Source organism: Hippichthys cyanospilos, chromosome 10 (genome assembly GCF_059441005.1).
Source record: "Hippichthys cyanospilos isolate Australia breed blue-spotted pipefish chromosome 10, RoL_Hcya_1.0, whole genome shotgun sequence".
Taxonomy (NCBI): domain Eukaryota; kingdom Metazoa; phylum Chordata; class Actinopteri; order Syngnathiformes; family Syngnathidae; genus Hippichthys; species Hippichthys cyanospilos.
The window spans coordinates 2,759,742-2,779,389 of NC_142378.1; the positions used below are offsets into that span (position 1 = coordinate 2,759,742).

The 19,648-nt window shown below is 38.5% G+C and overlaps 1 protein-coding gene across 1 annotated transcript in view; it reads left to right on the forward strand.

Annotated features, from left to right (window-relative positions):
• The window catches only part of glis1b (GLIS family zinc finger 1b), a 90,149-nt gene that overhangs the window by 31,976 nt on the left and 38,525 nt on the right, over positions 1 to 19,648 (forward strand). Inside the window, exons 3-4 of the mRNA XM_088425016.1 lie at positions 5,395 to 5,587; positions 7,667 to 9,137. Coding sequence (XP_088281142.1) covers positions 5,395 to 5,587; positions 7,667 to 9,137 — 1,664 coding nt within the window. The remainder of the gene's footprint in view (positions 1 to 5,394; positions 5,588 to 7,666; positions 9,138 to 19,648) is intronic.

Consider the following 19,648-nt stretch of genomic DNA (forward strand, 5'->3'; position numbering starts at 1 on the left):
ATTCATTATTGTAAAATTTCTCATAGAAAGAAACTGAAACTAGTATCGGCTGCCATTGCAACCATCGATACCTTGAAATAAAAGGCCCGGTATTGCTAATACTTGGATTATATAATCAGAATATACTAGTTAAAAGTCAAGAGACTAGATTTCTTTTTAAATCCGTGACGATGATCCGACAGTTTAAATTATTCATTACATTACTTTTTATGATAATTATATTCTTTACGTTCGGTATTTGCGAGTATCGTCATGGGCCGAATTGGCATAATTTTAAGCTATTGGATATTATGATGGATGCTGATAGAAGCCACGATACTTCAAGAAATGATAGCAAATTTTGCATAAGTCCTCCTTGGCAGTAGTTGGCGCTATATCGCGGCAGTTGTTGTTGTCGGAATTTCTCTGCGCGCAATTCTCGTGAGAGGCAACACGTGAGGACATTTACAGAAAGGAAGCCGCCAATTAAAACATGGCCGAGCGTTGTTAGACACGGGCGTTATCAACAGTGTTTCTCGGAGGTTTTTGGTAAAAGGGGAGGGGCGGCGTAAGAGGTGGAAAACAATAGCGGCCTTCTTTTTTTTTTTTTTTCTTTTGGTTAGTAATGCTGACATCAGTGGCTGTTTGGGAGGATGAGCCAACACATGTGAGCTGAATTTGCACCAGGTGTCTCTTGACAGTGTCCTGCCTCTGTTTTTCTCCAATGTCTGTCTACAATTTTCCTCCCTAATCTTGCACTCGTATATGCTGATGCTGGTTTTTTTCACCGGGCTTCTTCTGTGGTCCCCGTTCGGACAAACCCCGAATGTTTAAACGTTTAACTTCATCAGTATCGAGGATACCGGTTTTTTTTAAGCCTGAACAAGGTCTATTACGTAGCAATTTGTTAGATTCATGCTAACAAATAATTCAAAGGTGAGCTAACTATCTATTTTGTGGTAGTACCCTTTAAACAATGAATGGCTGAAAACAAACGGTGGTGCAACACACGTAGAAGGATAATATAACAATAATCACAGCCATATATTCAAAGAATTACTACTATTTCTGTCTTATTAAGGAGTTAACATTGTGAACATGTACGGTATTATATATTCATGTGTGAATTTTATTCTGACCCCCTGCAGCCAAACAGAAGCAGCACAATGTACCATAAAAATATATTCAGTATATATGGAAAATATATATTGGTATGAACCAATAGAATGAGACTAATTTTTTTTTTAGCTTTTTTTGTACCTTGTTTTTGAAGAAACAATATTCCTAAAACCCCAGGTAAAAATCTCGTAAATTTTTCAATCTGAATTGTTTAACTCCATAGCTCTGAAAAACACAATTTTGAGAAAATGCGAAACAAACTTTCACAGCATAATATTTAGGTTTATTCTCTATTTTATGCTCTTATTATTGAAAAATATTACTACTTTTACTAAATTCATTCATTAATTAATCGCAAATAATCTGGAAAATTTTGCATTTCGGAGCCTTATATTCAGAGTTTCCTTTATGTTAGTATTAAAAAAAAATATACTGTAAATGTGTACCACTGTAAAAACGTCAATATACAGCCTGGTATTGAATCAGTTAATTGTGTCTTAATTTTTTGTTTTTATTGAGTATGATATCATAGAGTACCAGTTTAAAAATTAAACAGAACATCACAATGATTTTCTGTTGCATATTTTTGTTTTTGTGGGGCGAAATGGATTAAAGGGACAATGTGTAAGATTTAGATTGTTTACCACTAAAAAGGAATACATTTATTGATAATAAATTTCAAAAACTTGCAAAAAAATGTGTTTTTAATGACTAAAAGTATGTTTTAAAAACAATTGTAGACCTAGTTGTCTTTAAAGGATATAACATGGGGGGTGGCACCCCTCCGGAGGCTGCATGTCGGTTATAGCTACGAACAATGATAAACGCAGCACCTCCTGCTGTCCGTAATGAAAAACGGTCAAAATCTTACACATTGTCCCTTTAAAAGTTCCTTGAGGTATATTAAAGGGTAAGGTGGCCATCAGAAACTTCTTAAGTTCCCGATTTATAAACGCCCACCCCGCCAACGATGAGATTTTTTTACATCGGGTAAATGTAATTTTGCGTGATTGAATACTTTGATTCCCTTTATACGCCACTGTTCCACTCAAACCATTTGAGTTTCCACGTCTAGTTAAGTCCAGGCCACAAAATTTCCTTTGCAACGGCCACTTCAAGCCGCCGTCCCTCGATCGGGCGCGCGCCGAAATACGCAGCGCTCAATTACCACGGTTCATTGGCTCTAAAGTGAATTTTCTTCTGGGTCCCGTCCAAGCCAGCATATGTTTGAGCGGTAACGTTTCTCGAGCGGAACCGATTCCGGACCGTAAATCACCGCTGACCTAACGCCGCACAGCGGGACCGAGTGCGAATCTCGCACAGCGTGAAATTGAACCTTGCATAAGAGCGCGTCGACTGTCGTAAAACTTCTCAAAACGGTAATGATCTGCAGTTGGGGACGGAAGACGGGCTTGCCGATTTCCAAACCTTGCTCAGATGTCAATCGGCGAATGGAATGACATTTTGGGACAGCGCGTACCTGATCAAAAAAACTGAAAAGCAAATCCCGAAACGGATCGTCTTTGATCCGTTTGGATCAAGCGTCACAGTTTTGACCGCGCTGAAGAAAAAGTTCAATCCAAATTACACATTTGCAGTAGTTTTATATATTCATCTAAGAATATATGATTTACAGCTTGAACACATTCAACTCCAAAGACGTATTTTTACGTTTACATCCTGACTTTCAATTCCATGTAGTTATTTAGATTCTTCAAATTATTTTTAAAATGTTTGGTTAAAGAAGGGTTTAAAAATGTCAGATATTAAATGAATTCGTGACTTAAATAATACAATTACATTACTGTAGGTATTTATACACTAAAGTAATTGATCACTTTAATGAAGCAGTAAGTTTCTCTAGGTGTCAAACTCAAGGCCCGGGGGCCAGATCCGGCCCCAAACATCATTTTATGCGGTCCGCGAAATGCTGATTTGACTTCAAGTTTCTGGCCAAAATACCAAACTAGCAAGTTGTCTTGAACTTTTAAATATTTTGGGAAAAAAAAAAATGTTCCCAATGTCTCTTTTGAGCAGTTTTTGCTGACCTCTGATTTCAAAGCTAGCTAAGTGTGCGACAAACTCGAAAATTTATTTGAATTTATAGTTATTTCGGCCCTCTGAAACTAGAACTATGATGTGGTCCACAATAAAAATAAGTTTGACTCCCCTATTTTCGATTTCGACAACACAGGTGTCAAACTCAAGGCCCGGGGGCCAAATCCGGCCCCAAACATCATTCTATGTGGTCGGATTTCTGGCTAAATTACTGATCTTACAAGTTGTCTTCAAAAAAAAACATTATTTTTGGTTCCTGATCTGTTCTTTAAATAGTTTTTGCCGGCCTCTGATTTCAAAACGAGCTAAATTTGACAAACACATGTAAAATGTATTCCCGCCCCCTGACAGAAACTTACTACAATGTAGCCCACGATAAAAATTAGTTTGACACCTATTTCCGAAAAAAAAAAAAAAATATTAAATGTCGCTCTCTAGTGGTGACGGAAGATTGGGCAAAAAATTCACAGACGAACACTGCAATTTCGTATATCTTGAAAAAAAGCAATGGCCGACAATGACGTGAAAGGGGGCGGGGCTCTGAGGAACGTCTTCGTTTTGTTTTACGTTTCCATTTGCACCCTAGCTTGTTCATTTTCTTTCCCTCCTCTTTAAAAACCACCCAAAAAATTTGAAAACTTTTGACGTCCACTTTATATTTATGCAAAATCTTGTCTCCTTCCGTGGCCTGAATCCCGGGAGACGTTGACAGAATTTGTTTCTGGTCCTTTTCTTCCTACTGGCGCGTGCGGTGACATCTTGAGAAGAAAACGCTGTTGCGAAATTGAGTTAGGCAAGCGGGATCGGGGGACACGTGGCGTCCGTGGTTCCAAGTGGGGGCACGGGGATATTGCCTTACCTTCTGTAAACATTTCCTCAGCGTTTTTCATCATCCGTCCACGTTGGGCGCGTCCCTTCGCTATTGCGGACGTCTTTTCCCCGTTCCGTCCTCGGGCTTGAGCGATACGATGAAACGCGGCCGTAAATGAGGATCCGAATGTGCGAGTGGGGGAAAAAAAGGGATTCGCGAAGGCTGTCCCGTACGTCTGATTATTTGCAGATGGGATTCGCATATAAAAGTTATTAATGATCGGAGGCCTCGGAAAAATCCCGCCATCCATCATTTAGCGGATCATCAATTGGGCGAAAAAGAAAACTAATGATTTACCTTACAAGTGCAAACGGGATGGAGTAATGGCATTATTTATACGAAATGAATTATGACGTTGGCCGGATTGATTTTCCGGACGCGTGTAATTTGAATTTCCTTCTTTTGCACCAGTACTAACATTTGATGGTATTCCTCCTTGTCACCAGTGACTTTTTTCGCCAAGGGGTACCGAATATATCACCGGTTACGGTCTTTGGGGCGTGCATCGTTTGACATTTAGGATGACGTTGGATGTCTGTTACTTAGTAAAGTGGTTATGTATTTTTTAACTTCCATGTTTTATTTCCGATCTTCATAATTGCTTGTTTCAACTTGCTGACAGCTTTGGGATTTTTGCATAGGGTTCAATTCGGCTTCAAATCTTTTCACTTTTGAACGTCATACATATATATATATATATATATATATATATATATATATATATATATATATATATATATATATATATATATATATATTTTACAATTCCAGGTTTATTTCATGGAAATTACTTTTAAGTTATTGATGAGAATACACATTTTTCAGACAGAGATGTCTATTTGTTTTTTTTTTTATAAAAATAACCCCTTTAATGTCTCGACTTTTCCGCACAGCCAAAAGTTTGAAATTATAATGGAAGTGTACGAAAATCTTTAAATGTGTCTTTTTTTTTTTCTCAAAAATATAGATTTTGACTTGTCAACATTAAAATTGCTTTGATTCTGTCAATTTTGGACAAAAAATACATAATTTTAAAGGAAATGGAGAGTTTATATAATATATATATATATATATATATATATATATATATATATATATATATATATATTTTTTTTTTTTTTATTCATATATGCATTACAGAGTCTGATTGTTGTTTTTCAGAATGAATGACGCAATATCATGAGAGTATGGTTGGATTTTGTATTTTTTCGGACTTTAATGTAATATAATAATAATACAGCTTTTTTTCAGATCCACCATTTTGTCCGCACAAGCAGAAAAACAATCGCAAAATTGTCAAATATGAACAACCACAAATGACGATTACTGTTTTTTGTGGAGTGATGGCGCCGCCGTTCTGCTTCCAGGTACCAGCGGCTACTGCTTGGAAAAAAACGTCAACGGCGAGCCGGGAGGCACCCGGGGCACCATGATGCCATGTGGGCAGAGTTTGCCGCTGCCCTTGGGGGGTCACCCCGGGGGGCTTTACCCGCAGAGCCTCCAGTGTGACAGTCCAGCGCCTGACCTCCTTCTACAGGACAGCCCTCACCAGGACGCCAGGTAAAATGAATTCTTGAACACTTTACATTAGTTCCTAACGGTTCCATCCTAACCCTAACCTTAACCTTAACCCTAACCCTTCTTCGCAGGAAACTATAACATTCCCGCGGTTTTCTTTTTTTGCCGAGCGGGTTGGTGGGGAGGACAAAGACGATTCCTTCATGGTGAGACAGTCTAGAAAAAAAAAAAAAAAAAGAGAGATCTTCTAACATCACTCAGGGGCTCCGCACAAAATCCATAATGAGCCAACTGACAGGAATTATTATGTCGGGGATCACAGCGACGCATGGGGAAATCCGACCAGGGTCCCCCATTCAGCGCGGCAAAGATTCCCACCATAATGCAAAGCATTGTCACCGGCAAAATGTTCTGAGGCCGCAATTACGCCACCAAAAACAGGTGACTCTCCATTTATCCCCGACGTTGGCTTGGGTTTAACCCCTATTGTGCCATCAAAGCGCGTCAGACGGACGCTCGGCCCGGCGGCCTCTCCGTCTCGCTCGCAAGACGCTTTTCTAATCTTAGTCGTAATAGCCCGGTTATATTCTCGCATTACTGGATTTGCTTTCATCCATCTGGAGGAATAAATGGCAGGGGAGAAAATAAACACTCATATTTCAGGGGTTTTTTTAACGGAGAGAAACAGTACGTATGACCGTATTTTAATTTAAGAAGAAAAACATTTTGTTTTTGTTTCAGAGGATTTTTGAATTTCAGATGTTTTTTTTCTGCACAAAAATGCTCCATTTTATTTATTTACATAGTGCTTGTGTTAAAAAGATAGAAAACTCTCACAGTTTACATGTTGTTGTTTAGGAGCTAGCTAGGAGCTTAGCTAGCCCGTCAGAATGATTTCAAACCTTTGCTAATGTAAGCTAGCTAGCAAAAAATGCTAAATTGGCTAATGATAACTGAAAAGGAGAACCCTACTTGAACAATTTTTTTTATGAGAGAATTTTTGAATGTCAAGTTTTTTCCTGCACAAAAGTCCTCCATTTTATTTATTTACATAGTGCTTGTGTTGAGAAGAAGGAAAACTGTCACATTTTACATATCGTTGGTTTGAAGCTCAGCTAGCCCATCAGAATGATGCTGAATTAGCTAATGATAACTGAAAAGGAGTACCCTATTTGTTTTGCTTTGTTTTGTTTTTTTTTTTATTAGAGAGAATTTTTGAATGTCAAGTTTTTTTTCTGCACAAAAATCCTCCATTTTATTTATTTACATAGTGCTTGTGTTGAGAAGAACTGTGTCACATTTTACATGTTGTTGTTGTTGTTGTTTAGGAGCTAGCTAGCCCGTCAGAATGATTCCATTCCTTTGCTAATGTAAACTAGCTAGCAAAAAATGCTAAATTACCCAATGACAACAACTGAAAAATACCTTACTAGAACATTAGGTTTGTGTATCTTTTTTTAATTAAAGAGAATTGTTGAATGTCAGAAGCTTTTCTGCACAAAATCCTTCATTTTATTTGCAGTACTTATATAATGCTTGTATTGAGAACAAAACTGTCAACTTTTACATGTTGTTTTACATGTCCATACCTTTGTTACTGATAAGCAAAAATGCTAAATTAGCGAACGATAACAGAAAAAACACCTTACATGCACAGTATGTGTGTGTGTTTTTATTCAAACGATTGAATGCTAGAAGCTAGTTTTTATGCTTGCACTGGATGTAGCAGAAATTACATAATTCTCCCAAATAAGGCTATAGATGCAAAATATGTTGCTTTTTCAATCTGTTGTTTTTGCCACAATTTCAAAACACTCGACTTTTCCTCTCTTCATTTACATCCCTTTATCTTTCTAGATCGTCACCTGAAAAAATCACAAGTGTATTTTGACGAAAAGGGTAAAACATGCAGAAGCCTGTTTATAAATGTAGGACCTGAAAGTAAAACCTCAAAAACTAAAAGTCAAACAACCTCCAGATACAACAAAAGTCTACTTGGTCCGACTTCATTTCAGTGAAAGGGAAGATGAAGCAGTCTGTGTCTGTCAACAGTTGCTAAGCTGATGGAGCTCATGTTCCCCTCTTTGTAACATCTTTTTTTTTCGTCCCCCTCCCTTACAGGTCATCCACTTTTCAGAGGACCCTGTCAGGGGCCTCGCCCGGCCTAAACTGCGGCGTTTCCAACAGGGCTCCGTCGGCTCTACCGTATCCCATCAAAGAAGAAGACGCCATGGGCTACACCGTTTCGAGCATGGTTCCCGAAATCCAGTCCGGGTTTCACAACTCTAGGACCGGGATAGTTCCGAGGACGTTGCGGGACGAGATGGCGCACGGCGGCGGCGATCGCATGTGCGTAACCAACAACGCCGCATCGGGGGATGCGTCGCGAGGCTTTAATAATGAAGACGGCTCCTCCCCGTCGGCTTTGTCCCCGGCCGGCTCCCGTCATTCGGCGCGTCCGCTGAGCGCCGGCAGTCAGAAAAGACGTCGCCTTTCGCCCGTCTCGCAGTCGGCCGTCGCAGATTCTCCGTCTGCGAGCGGTACCGAGGAGATCAACATCACCGCCATCATCTGCGCTTCCCCGTCCACGGTGGCTTGCGTCAACGGCTTCCGCGCTCACCTCTCGCCGGGCAGATTCTCCTCGTCTTCCTCGTCGACATCCTCGCCGAATATCCCCTGTTCTCGGGAACCCCCCCGGCGGCAAAGCCCCCAGCGGACCGCGCTGCAGGAGAGCTGTCAGATCTCAAACTCACCTGCCACCTGCCTGCTGTCCCTGTCCTCTTCGTGCTCCTCGTCTTCTTCCTCGGTGTCTTCGGTGGAGCCGGAGCAAGGCCGGGGGCAGCGCGAGGAACAGGGTTCCATGCAGTTGGGCCGCGGGCCCGGGGCGACCCCCCTGGGAGGCGGAGGAACCTCGGACGGGTTGGGCTTATTCATGCTAATGTCTGGGGCGCTGCAAACGGCGGCTGAAAGCGGGGATCTTCTGGACAGGAGCCAAAGATCTGGGCCCGAATCAGGGGGTGTACTTGACAGGAGCCAAAGATCGGGGGCTGAAACCGGGGCTCTGCTGGACATGAGCCAATCATCGGGGGCCACCCTCAAGCAGGAGCCCTTAGATGACTTCGCCCCCAGTGACGATGAACTCTTGCAACACCGCTACCACCATCACTTAGGTGGGCGGAATGGCCATCTCCGCCACCTCCATCAGCATCCCCGCGCCACCATGCCCCCGCCTTACCACCTGCACCAGTATGCGGGCGGCGGCGTTCTCAATAACCACACCCATCAATCGGCGCCGGGCTCGTCCCTGGGACTCAAGTCGTCCGGAGTACCCCACGCGGGCGCGGAGAGCGAGGAGATCGGGGGAACGCAAGCCGATAAGCAGTCGTGTCGATGGATTGATTGCACTGCTGCCTACGATCAACAGGAGGAGCTGGTGAAGCACATCGAAAAGGTCCACATCGACCAGCGCAAAGGAGAAGACTTCACCTGCTTCTGGGCCGGATGCATCCGGCGCTACAAGCCCTTCAATGCACGCTACAAGCTGCTCATCCACATGAGGGTTCACTCTGGGGAGAAACCCAACAAGTGTATGGTGAGTCTCTGTAAACCTGCAATCACGAAGAAACAAACACCACGCCGAACCCCCTGGGGTACATTTCAGACCCATGCACAATTGGTGAAACCATATGATCTGGATTTATACAGTTTTAGTCTATATGCTGCGATACCTGTGTACCGCATCCACCTTTTTACGAAACATAATTTCTTTTGCACTATAGCGTTTTTTTTTCGTTCTTCAAATTTGGCTTCCCAAAGCTCTGACGTTCCGAAAAACGCGGAAACAAAAACGAAACTAGATTGTGACATTCGTGCTTTGAGTGCAACAAACAAGAAAAGCACAAAAACAGTTGAAAATCTCACAAAGTCGTCCAGTTCTATTGGCCCGTATGCCAAGGAAACCTAAATTCTGATACACTTTTGCGTTTTTCCCAAAATAAGGGCTCCAAGAGCTATGCTGTTCAAAATTTCATAGAACAAAAACAAAAGCAAAAATTAAAAAAAAAAAAAAAAAAAGAAAATGATTTTGACTGTTTTTTCAGTATATTGTTTCGATATATGAAACAAAAAAAAATACATTATAAAAAACAAAACTGAAAAATTTCACCAATTTTGGTCCGTACCCATATAATTTCCTGTATACTTTTGCGATTTTTTTCTCAAAATTGCACTTTCTGGATCTATGGAGTTCAGACGTACGTGGGGGAAAAAAATAAACAAGATGGACTTTGGGTTTTCAACTCACAAATAAACAAAAAAAAGCACAAAAAAACAAAAACAGCAGTTTTCGCCAATCGGTCCTATTCTATTGGCCTCTAGCCATGCAGTTCCTGGTGCTATGCAGGTCAAAAATTTGATAAACAAAACAAAACAACATTTCCACCGGGTTTTCGCTATACTGTTTCTTAATGTCCAACGAACATAAAAAGCTTACAAAATTCAAAAATCGAAAATTTCCCCAACTGCGCCCATTCAACCGCAGCCACCGCTTTACGATTTTTAAAGCTAACTGTCGGAATAATTTTTTCTCCAAATTGAGTTTTCCGGACAACAAAATATAAGTGGAAACAAAAAACAAAGTAAACGAGCCATAATTCATAATTTTGAAACCTATTTTTTTGCATACTTTTGTGTTTTTTTTTTTTTTTGTGAAAACGAAGCTTTCCGAAGCTATGGACTTCAGAAATATGTGGAAAAACAAAACAAAACCACATTTTAACCTTAGATTTTCATCACACTATCCCGCAATCGCCATTTCGCGATTTTAAAAGCTAATTTCCTTTTACGGCGTTACCCGACCCAGAAAAAACTCAAATCAACTCGCCCATACATCATAAATACTCAATTTACAGACAAATTTTACTTTTCGTTTACAATAACCGTAATTACAACCCGTGTGTGTTTTTAGTGGAACGCGTTAAAAGAACGTGTTATTTTTCCACGCCACGCGGTGCGGCGAGCGGCTCTACTTTGCGGCCGTATGCTTTACAGGTAAAGCTCCAATTCCACAAGTCAACACGCTGATCAATGTCAAGCTGTCAGTCCCCTTAGCAAATGGAAAAAAAAAAAGCCCTCCGACCCGAAGAATGATTTAGTCCAAATACACAATTAGTCCACAATTTGTGTAGGGCCAAGCCGTGTTTATTTTCACGAGCAACTGCGTTTTGCGAGAAGGGACGGAGATGGTGAAAAGCCAACGCATATGGTGAACATAACCAAACAATGCCTGCACTTGATCCTTTTAAATGGACGCGTTTAGCCGTCCCGCAAGTATTAAGTGAATTAGCCCGGCGTCCAAGGCAAACACGGGGAAATGGAGTCGCCAGCCACAGAGGGATCCTTGCTAACGCTCGCGCTAGCCTAGCTAGGTTCACGGTTTTTACCCCGATTGGCCGTCGCCGGCGGTCCGCTTCACCTTCGGGAAGTTCAAATGATTGACGAGTATGCGGGGTTACTACAGCACCTGTTTCATCTTAAGCTTCTACGGGGCTTGTTTTGTTTTTTTTTCTCCAAATACCACAAGTGAAGGACACGAGTCACGTGACCCGACTCGGTTATGAAAGACGATATTCAGGAGACTCGACCAAAAGTGTCAAAGTCCTCGAGGGTCACTATCCCGCGTGGTTTAGATGTTTCCCTCCTCCAACACAGTGGTTGGCAACCTCTGCCTGTTTTAGATGATTCCCTCCTCCAACACAATGCTTCTAAACCATTTGTTTTATTTCTGGCTCATCTACGAGAAAATGGTGGCAACTAATAACAATTCACATAAATAGAAAACAAAGTACAAGGAAGCTCACCCAATTTAGCAACACATTGCTTCATGTTACTATATTCATTTTAACTCACTCAATCCCAACTACGCATTTTTACGTTTTTAAGTCCTGACAGTCTTGTATATCTTTAAATGTTTGGCAAAAGGAAGCTACTAAATGAATGTTATCAATACTTCAGGTATTTAAATACTAAATTTATCGATTCCTCCATGTAATTAAGTAGGAAAGTGATTGATTACTCTATTTGTTTAAGTATTAAAGTAATGCAAAAAAAAAAAAACACTAGGGAGCTGAAATTTCCAGCAGATGATTAAAACGGGAATTTTTAAAATGCAACGATTCTGATATTGCTATGTGATTGCAGCTGGACGTGTGATATTTTGTGTACAAAAATAATCATTGTCCAAATTTTGGACCATATGTAATTACAATTTTTGAGATGCATTTGAACGGGATTTATAACATTGATGCTCCTCTAATTTTTGCAACATTCCGTTGAATGTCACTCAAACTATGTCGGCAAACAGAAAATTCTTTTTTGACTTGTATTTCACCTCAAGACAGTAGGTGGCGGTAGAGACCAGTTAAAGTGTCATTGTCACTTCACAGACTACAAAGACAGGCTGTACCACTTTTCAATTTTGTTTGTGGGCGTTAATAAATTTAACCTACATATGTATGGATAGAACGAAACAATTTCAGTGGTTGAAGGAAAAATACATTTGTAAATAACTTGAATTATTATGCCTTGAAAAGCATTTACGAAATTGGGAAAAAAATGCAATGTGTATAGTTTGCAAAGTGTGCGGTCAATGGTAAATGGACTTTCACTTATATAATAATTGTAGTTTCTTGCACTAAAATCTCAGAGTCGCATAATGTTGACATTGAGTATCCTGGTGAAAAGGCATTTTAGCGCGTCCGCCTACCTTTTTGCGCTCGCTCATAAAACGGTCAAAGACATTCAAGAATGCGAGCAATCGTTTGAAAGGAAATAGATCAGACATTCTCTTGAAGGAAAAGAGGGAGCCTGATCTCCTTTATTATCTTTCCAGCAGCAGATTCCGCGAGACCCTTGTGAAGCGTCCGTCTCCACGTGTCCAAACATAACACCGCTCTTCCCCTCAACGCACTCGGCTTCCCTTTAAACATATTTCAACGTCTCTCTCGCTCTCTTTTCTCCGGCAGCTCTAAATTGTTGGCGCGCTGAGCCCTGGCAGGAAAAGTCGTCATTATCGTAGGGCACAATTCATGTCCGACCCCCGCTTGGGCCTGTCAGCGTTTATAGACGGCTAATATTTTAAGAGGTGCCGTTTGGAGGGAATTAAAAAAGAAATAGCAGGGCTCCTTCCAGAAAATTTGTGAGTCGTGACACCGGTTTCTGATGACAAATGAGAAAAATGCAACGGAATTCTCTCGTAGTGTTGCAATCGGCCGTATGTGATAAATACGGTATATTCTCGCCATCCCTCGGGTCTTGTTGGAGATTACCGTTTTTGGCAACATACACATATTTTTTGTTTTTTCATCTTATTTGATCTAGCTTTTATTTAGTTTCAGTGTGCTATTGGGAAGGATGAGGCGTTCATGCATGCTGTGTCGCTTGTATTTTTTATTCCTCATACATTTTTTTGGCATGTATCTCGTTCCACATAACTCATCCGATTCACGTCATTCAACTTTTGACATATTCCAAAAATTCACACCATGATAGCTATTATTTTTATCATTTCAAACATTTACAGTTTTCCCAATATGTAGCATTTTTCACCCAAAATTTCCTATTCATTCCCAATACAGCCGAGTTTTCTGTTCAAATTGTTAGTCAATTTTTTTTTCCTTATTCATTTTTTGGCATGTATCTTGTTCCACATAATGCATCCAATTCATGCATACTGTGTTACTTGTATTTTTATTCCTCATACATTTTTTTGGCATGTATCTCGTTCCACATAATTCATCCGATTCACGCCATTCAACTTTCGACATGTTCCAAAAATTCACACCATGATAGCTATTATTTTTATCAATCCAAACATTTACAGTTTTCCCAATATGTAACATTTTTCACCCAAAATTTCCTATTCATTCCCAATACAGCCGAGTTTGCTGTTCAAATTGTTATTCAAGTCAATTTTATTTATAGAGCACATTTAAAAAGACCATTTGAACATTTTTCACCCCCAAATTCCCAATTCATTCTCAATACGTCAGAGTTTTGCACATGTATTGGATCATTAGTTCCAATGGCACACTCAATTTAACAGCTAGACTTTCCTCATTTGAAATTAAGACAAATAAACTAATTAATTTCACCACGGGAACGACTTTTTCTTGTTAAAAAGTTCCACCGACAAGAAATTCAACGCCTACAAAAAATTCCTTCATAATTCTCAATTTAATTTACATTGTCTGCATTTCCTCACAAAAATATTATTGAAAAATGTCTTTTCTTTTTATTGGTACATTCACAAAGTTCATCTTCGAAATATGCGTCGTTTCATTTTGTCCAAATGAAAGCGTAATTTTGGCTTAATCTCCGAAGTGCAGCGTAAACGTTGGCGGAGTCGGGAAAACCTTTGCAACTGGAGTCGGGGCTCCAATTAAAGACGGCCGTGGGCTGTTGTGCGGTGCAACGAGGGACACGCCGGCGAGAAGGAAACAACTTAATCTCTCCGCAATATCCTGTTGTGTTTCATGCCTAATTCGCTTGTTGCTTTTACGTTATTGCATTCCCCCCCCCCCCCCCCCATGTCTGCATAAATATTAAAAAAAAAATCCAACTCGAGTAGCCCTGACATGGTCCCAGACTTTCAGATTGTTCTTCTTCTCTCTGAACCTTTAGAGTTAAAAAAAAAAAAAATGTTAAAGCACACCATGTGAAATGGACGCACAAGATTCACATGGATTTTATTTCAAATGCGTGCACGCTTTATTTGCCTTGTAGCTGATTTGTTAAAACCAAATAAATGTGTGTTATTAGGAAACAGCGTGGTATGCGGTGAGGGATTTGTTTAGCGGTTTTGGGCCGTGGAAACAAGATCAGTTAAGCAGCTGTTTTTACGATTACTTCAACGTAGTATTTTCTAAAACAAAGGTACGGCATGACAGACGATGGGACGCAATGATAATATTTTACCCGGATGGTTTGGGCTCACTTTGAATGCCTCCTTCGACATTTTTGACTTTGGCTCCTGGCAAAAAAAATGTTCCGTGTTCCAATCGTGGTTTCCCGAAATGTGATCCGGTAGAGTTGGTTGCTCTCAGCTCATATTTTTTCTGTTTAACAGTTGACCAACATCCCTTTACACTCATTCAATCCCAAAGACGTATTTTTACGTTTTTTTTTTTTTTTTTTTAAATCCATATGCTCAATCCCAGGTTCTTTTCTTTTTTTTCAACTGTTTGGCTACAAGAGAATTGGTACTAGAATCTAATACCTAGCTAGCAAGCTAACATTAGCACATGTCAGTTGATACTGAATTACTTAAAGTAGATGCTTAGATGCTTTGGATACTGAAGAACAAAATAATCAATTACTTTAAGTACTTAAGTACAAAGTTAGTCAATTAAAAAGTAAGTACTAAAGTAAATTATTCATTTAGCACCAGTAATCATTTACTTTGGCACTTGAAATGGATTAGCTACTAAATTACTGATTAATTACTTTAGTGCTTAAAGCAATCAATTACTTTATCACCCAATCTAAAGTAATTGATTGCTATAGGAACTAAAGTATTAAAGCAATCAATTATTTTAGGAACTTCAGTACAAAAGGCATCGATTATGAACTGAAATGCTTGAGTTTAGCGATTAATTACCGATGAATTACCTACCCTTCTAAGTCCTAATATCCTCAGAAGAAGACATCTTTGTTGCCAATACAACAATAAACACCAGGAAATGCGTTTGCGTGCATCCGAATCGGCCCTGAATCTTAATTTTGTATTTTCCTCTCTGGGAGTGGTTTGTGAGAACTTGCTGAAAACCATCATCCAGATTCACCTTGATGAAAATCGTAAGCATATCATGTACGTCCATATTTGTTTTTTTTTCTATACAATTGGCAGCCGTACCTAAAATCACCTAATCAAGCCCGTATACTTGGCAGAGGCGGACTTCAAATTCTTCTCCATGTGAAGTTTGCCAGAATGATTTTGGCCAGACACCAGCTTGACAAACTGTTTTAAGAGGTAGCTGAATAGTCGTAATTTGTCAGCGCAAACAAACATCATTTCACGCGCACCCTTTCTCGCCGTTTCCTCCCTCCGCTTATCCGTTCGGTTGTCATGCTAAAAAGGAACACAAAACACTTGTCCCCGTGTGACATGGGGGTGATGAAACTCTTGGCGGCGTGTGTGCGCGCGCCACTGGTGTTTTGGCAATAAAAAACAAAACAAAAAAAAACACAAGCGCGAGACGGATGGACTTTGCTCGTTTTTCCTCGTTGAAAGGATCGCGTCCAACTTCATGTCAAGGCAAAAAGTTTCCCCGTCAATCTTTTGCACTCATGTCATCCAACACTTTGCATCCTTCCAGGAACACCTCACGCAGCCCAAAACACTTGCTGCATGTGCACAACTAAGGTGCACACTAATATATATATATATATATATATATATATATATATATATATATATATATATATATATATATATATATATATATATATATATATATATATATATATTAGTGTGCAGCATATATATATATATATATATATATATATATATATATATATATATATATATATATATATATATATATATATATATATATATATATATATATATATTAGTGTGCACCTTAGTATAGATTAGGGTTAGGTTAGGGTTAGGGTGTTTTTATATATACATATATATATAAATCCAATATATTTTCAATTAATTGAGGAATAGTTCTGCGTCCAAACTTTAAAAATCATCTACAAAAAATTAACTGATAAATTAGATAAAAAAACTTTTATATAAAAAAATATATATATAAAAATATAATATAATAAAATATAATAAAAAAAGCTTTTATATCAGTTGTTAAGCTCATCAAATTAACAGTGCAGAAGGTGAGAAACATAAATCAACTCCATTTTGTCTCTCACGTGTCAGAAAAACAGCGAAAATTATTTTTTTGCAAAGCAAATCTTTGCATATGTTTTTTGATTCAACAGAAATATTATACAAGCTAGATTTGCAAAAAAAAAAGATATTTACTGCTAATAGGCTATAACTCAGAGGATTAGAATAATTTTACATTAAAATTGGTCAGGAAACAATTAATCGATGCTCACAAATTATTAATAAATATGATAGCTCTAATATATATATATATATATATATATATATATATATATATATATATATATATATATATATATATATATATATATATATTAGTATTTTTTGTGCATAGTGAATGCATATTAAATCAAGATATGTATCAAATCGCCTATTATAGAAGAAATGTAAATATATTATGTGTGTATAACATTCTAAATCCAACATCAAATATTGTGCATGTCTCCAATTTAAGCATCAAAAGGTCAAACCACTCCAGCTACTTCCCTTTCAACCTGGTAAGCAGGTATCAAAGCGTGCGGGATTTTCTATGCGCTGTACGCCCTAATTACATTTGCGTGGAATGCAATATTTGGACTCTGCCTATTTCCTCAACATTTAATCACCGCCGCATGTCTGAAACCCGAAGAGCCGCCGTCCCCGCTCTCGGACCCCTTATACGTACATTGCGCGCACGTTGTGTCATAATTGCGTCCTAGCCAAAAGTGTAATCAGTTTAACCTCTCTACTGAGCCAGATCAGTTTACTAATACATTGGAGATATCAAGGAGTGCGTGGGTTTTTTGGTGGGTCTCAGTTCATGTGGCCGCGACCTCTTTTACGACTTGTTTTGAAGCGATCTTGAACTAGCATGGATCGTACGGTGCTCTGCGTCTATTTTGCTTTCGAAATATTAACCTGTATGTTTAGCAACAAATGCTGTATTAGAATTTAGGATCTAAATGTGGACTGCTTATGCTGCGAATTTGTGACAAAACAAGCAGAATAAGTGTTGGAGGCAGCTAGCAAGCTAGCGAGCTAACGTTAGCACATGTCAGTTGATAACAATTGGACAGACATGATTTTATGTTTGAAAAGATCAAAAGGTGACACAAAAATGTTATATTTGCTTTATTTAGTTATAAAATAATAAGCTAACGTTTCCAACTTTTAAACTTTAGCTTATAAGCATTGATGTTGTTAACGACACTAGCATGAATAGCAGCTGAAAGCTAACATGATCTTAATTAAAGTTCATGATGAATGAACAGGCACGATTTTACTTTGGAAAAATAGGAAGCTAATTTTAAAGGCTAGCATATTAGTTTTGGTATCTACTGTATATTGAAAGCTAACATTATCTCAGTGTCAGTTAATGACAAATGAACAGTCAAGATTTTACTTTTAAAAACATAATTGACAAAAAAATGCTATCTTACTTTTGTTCCAGCTATTGAACTAACGTTTCACGACATTTAAAGAATAGCATGTTAGCTTGCCAGCAGCGCTAGTGTGAAAAACGGCTAGCTTTTCTAGCTTTAAATGTCAGCATGTCAACATTAATTGTATTATCAGCTCAGCACTAGCATGAAAATAAATTGAAAGCTAACACATTTTTTAATGTCAGTTTATGACAAATAAACTGACAAGGTTGTACCTTTTAAAGGATTAGTAAGTGATATGAAAATGCTATGTTAGTTAGGGCTCGTTATTTAACAAACTAATAAGCAAATTCTTCCAACTTTCAAAGGTTAGCATACTAGTTTTGTGCTAGCAGCAAGCTAACATTATCTTAACAATAAATAATGACAAATGAAAAGGCAAGGCTTCACTTTGAAAATTCAGATATTGACACTAAAATGTGAAATTACTTTAATCACGACAAAAATATTTTTAACTCTTAACGCTAGCACGCTAGCCCGGTGTTAAGATGCGTAACGTCTCGAGAAACTTTTAGAATAGAACAAAATACTTTTATTGTCATTGTTTGATGTTGATACAACGGACAGGATATTTTTATTCAACATTTTGTGTTTTGGTGTAGCTTAGCTATATTTTTAGCTAGCTCAGCGCGCTTACCTTTGTCATACAGCGACGGCACGCGCAAGCTAGAAGCGCAGCCGCCAGACCCCATGTGACAAGTCACTTCTGCACTAAATAAACACCCAAGGCGAACGGCTGCCCTACGTAGCAAAAAAAAAAAAAAAATTGTGTGTTTAAAGTGTCAAGTTAAAATTGCGCATACGCGGGGTGCTACGGTTCATACGCCGAGGTTAATTTCAATGTTTAAGACGAGACGCGAAGGCTTAAATAAACACTCTGCCGTTTTATTCCCGGTGATGTCATCCCAAAGAATATGAGAGCCACTCATCGGGCTTTACATATGACGCGTGATTACGCGTGCTCTGAACGCGGCTTTTTACAACATTTTTCAAGCGTTAGCCCGGATGTTGAACGACTCGACTTGAATGGTTTTCACAGACCAGGCAGGAAGAATGTGAAAGATCATTTCCAAATATGGGCATTTCGGTCTTATGGCAACGTTCACAATCAGAGGAAAATTTGCTCTCACTTTGCATGCGTTTTAAGGAGTTTTCAGAAAAAGAAATACTCAAAGTACACACAATGGAAAATCTAATTGCTTAAGAACAGTATTAAGTATTTGTACTTGATTACTTCCTTGTACTGCTCAAAAACGATGGTGAGATTTTATTTTTAAGATTTTGAGAATATTGTTGGAAACTGAACAAAAAGTTTTGTATGATGGAAATATCTGAAGTTTTTAAAAAAAATATTTTGATTATTTTTACTGATTGGAATCAAGAAAATGATTCCAATTTTTTAATATAATTTGTTGTATAATTTATATATACATATTTCGTTATTATTAGAGTGTTCGCCTTAATTCGTATGAAGTTATAGAAATGTATTATTATGAAGAAATTATTATCAAATATTTTTTTTTTACTTTACTTTTACTTGAACAATATACATTTGAGTTATGAAAATATCTTAATCATTTTTGCCTACGTATACTTTTCGTATCATTATCTTTCGATATTTGAGTACTGTACTTAAGTAATCAGCTATTTAGCTATCCATTAATTGACTTAAGTACTTTAGGCCAAAAAAAACCTAATAAATTACCAAAATAATTAATAACTGATTGATTAGTACTGATTTTTAGATAGTCATTCAGCCAAACCTGAAAAAAA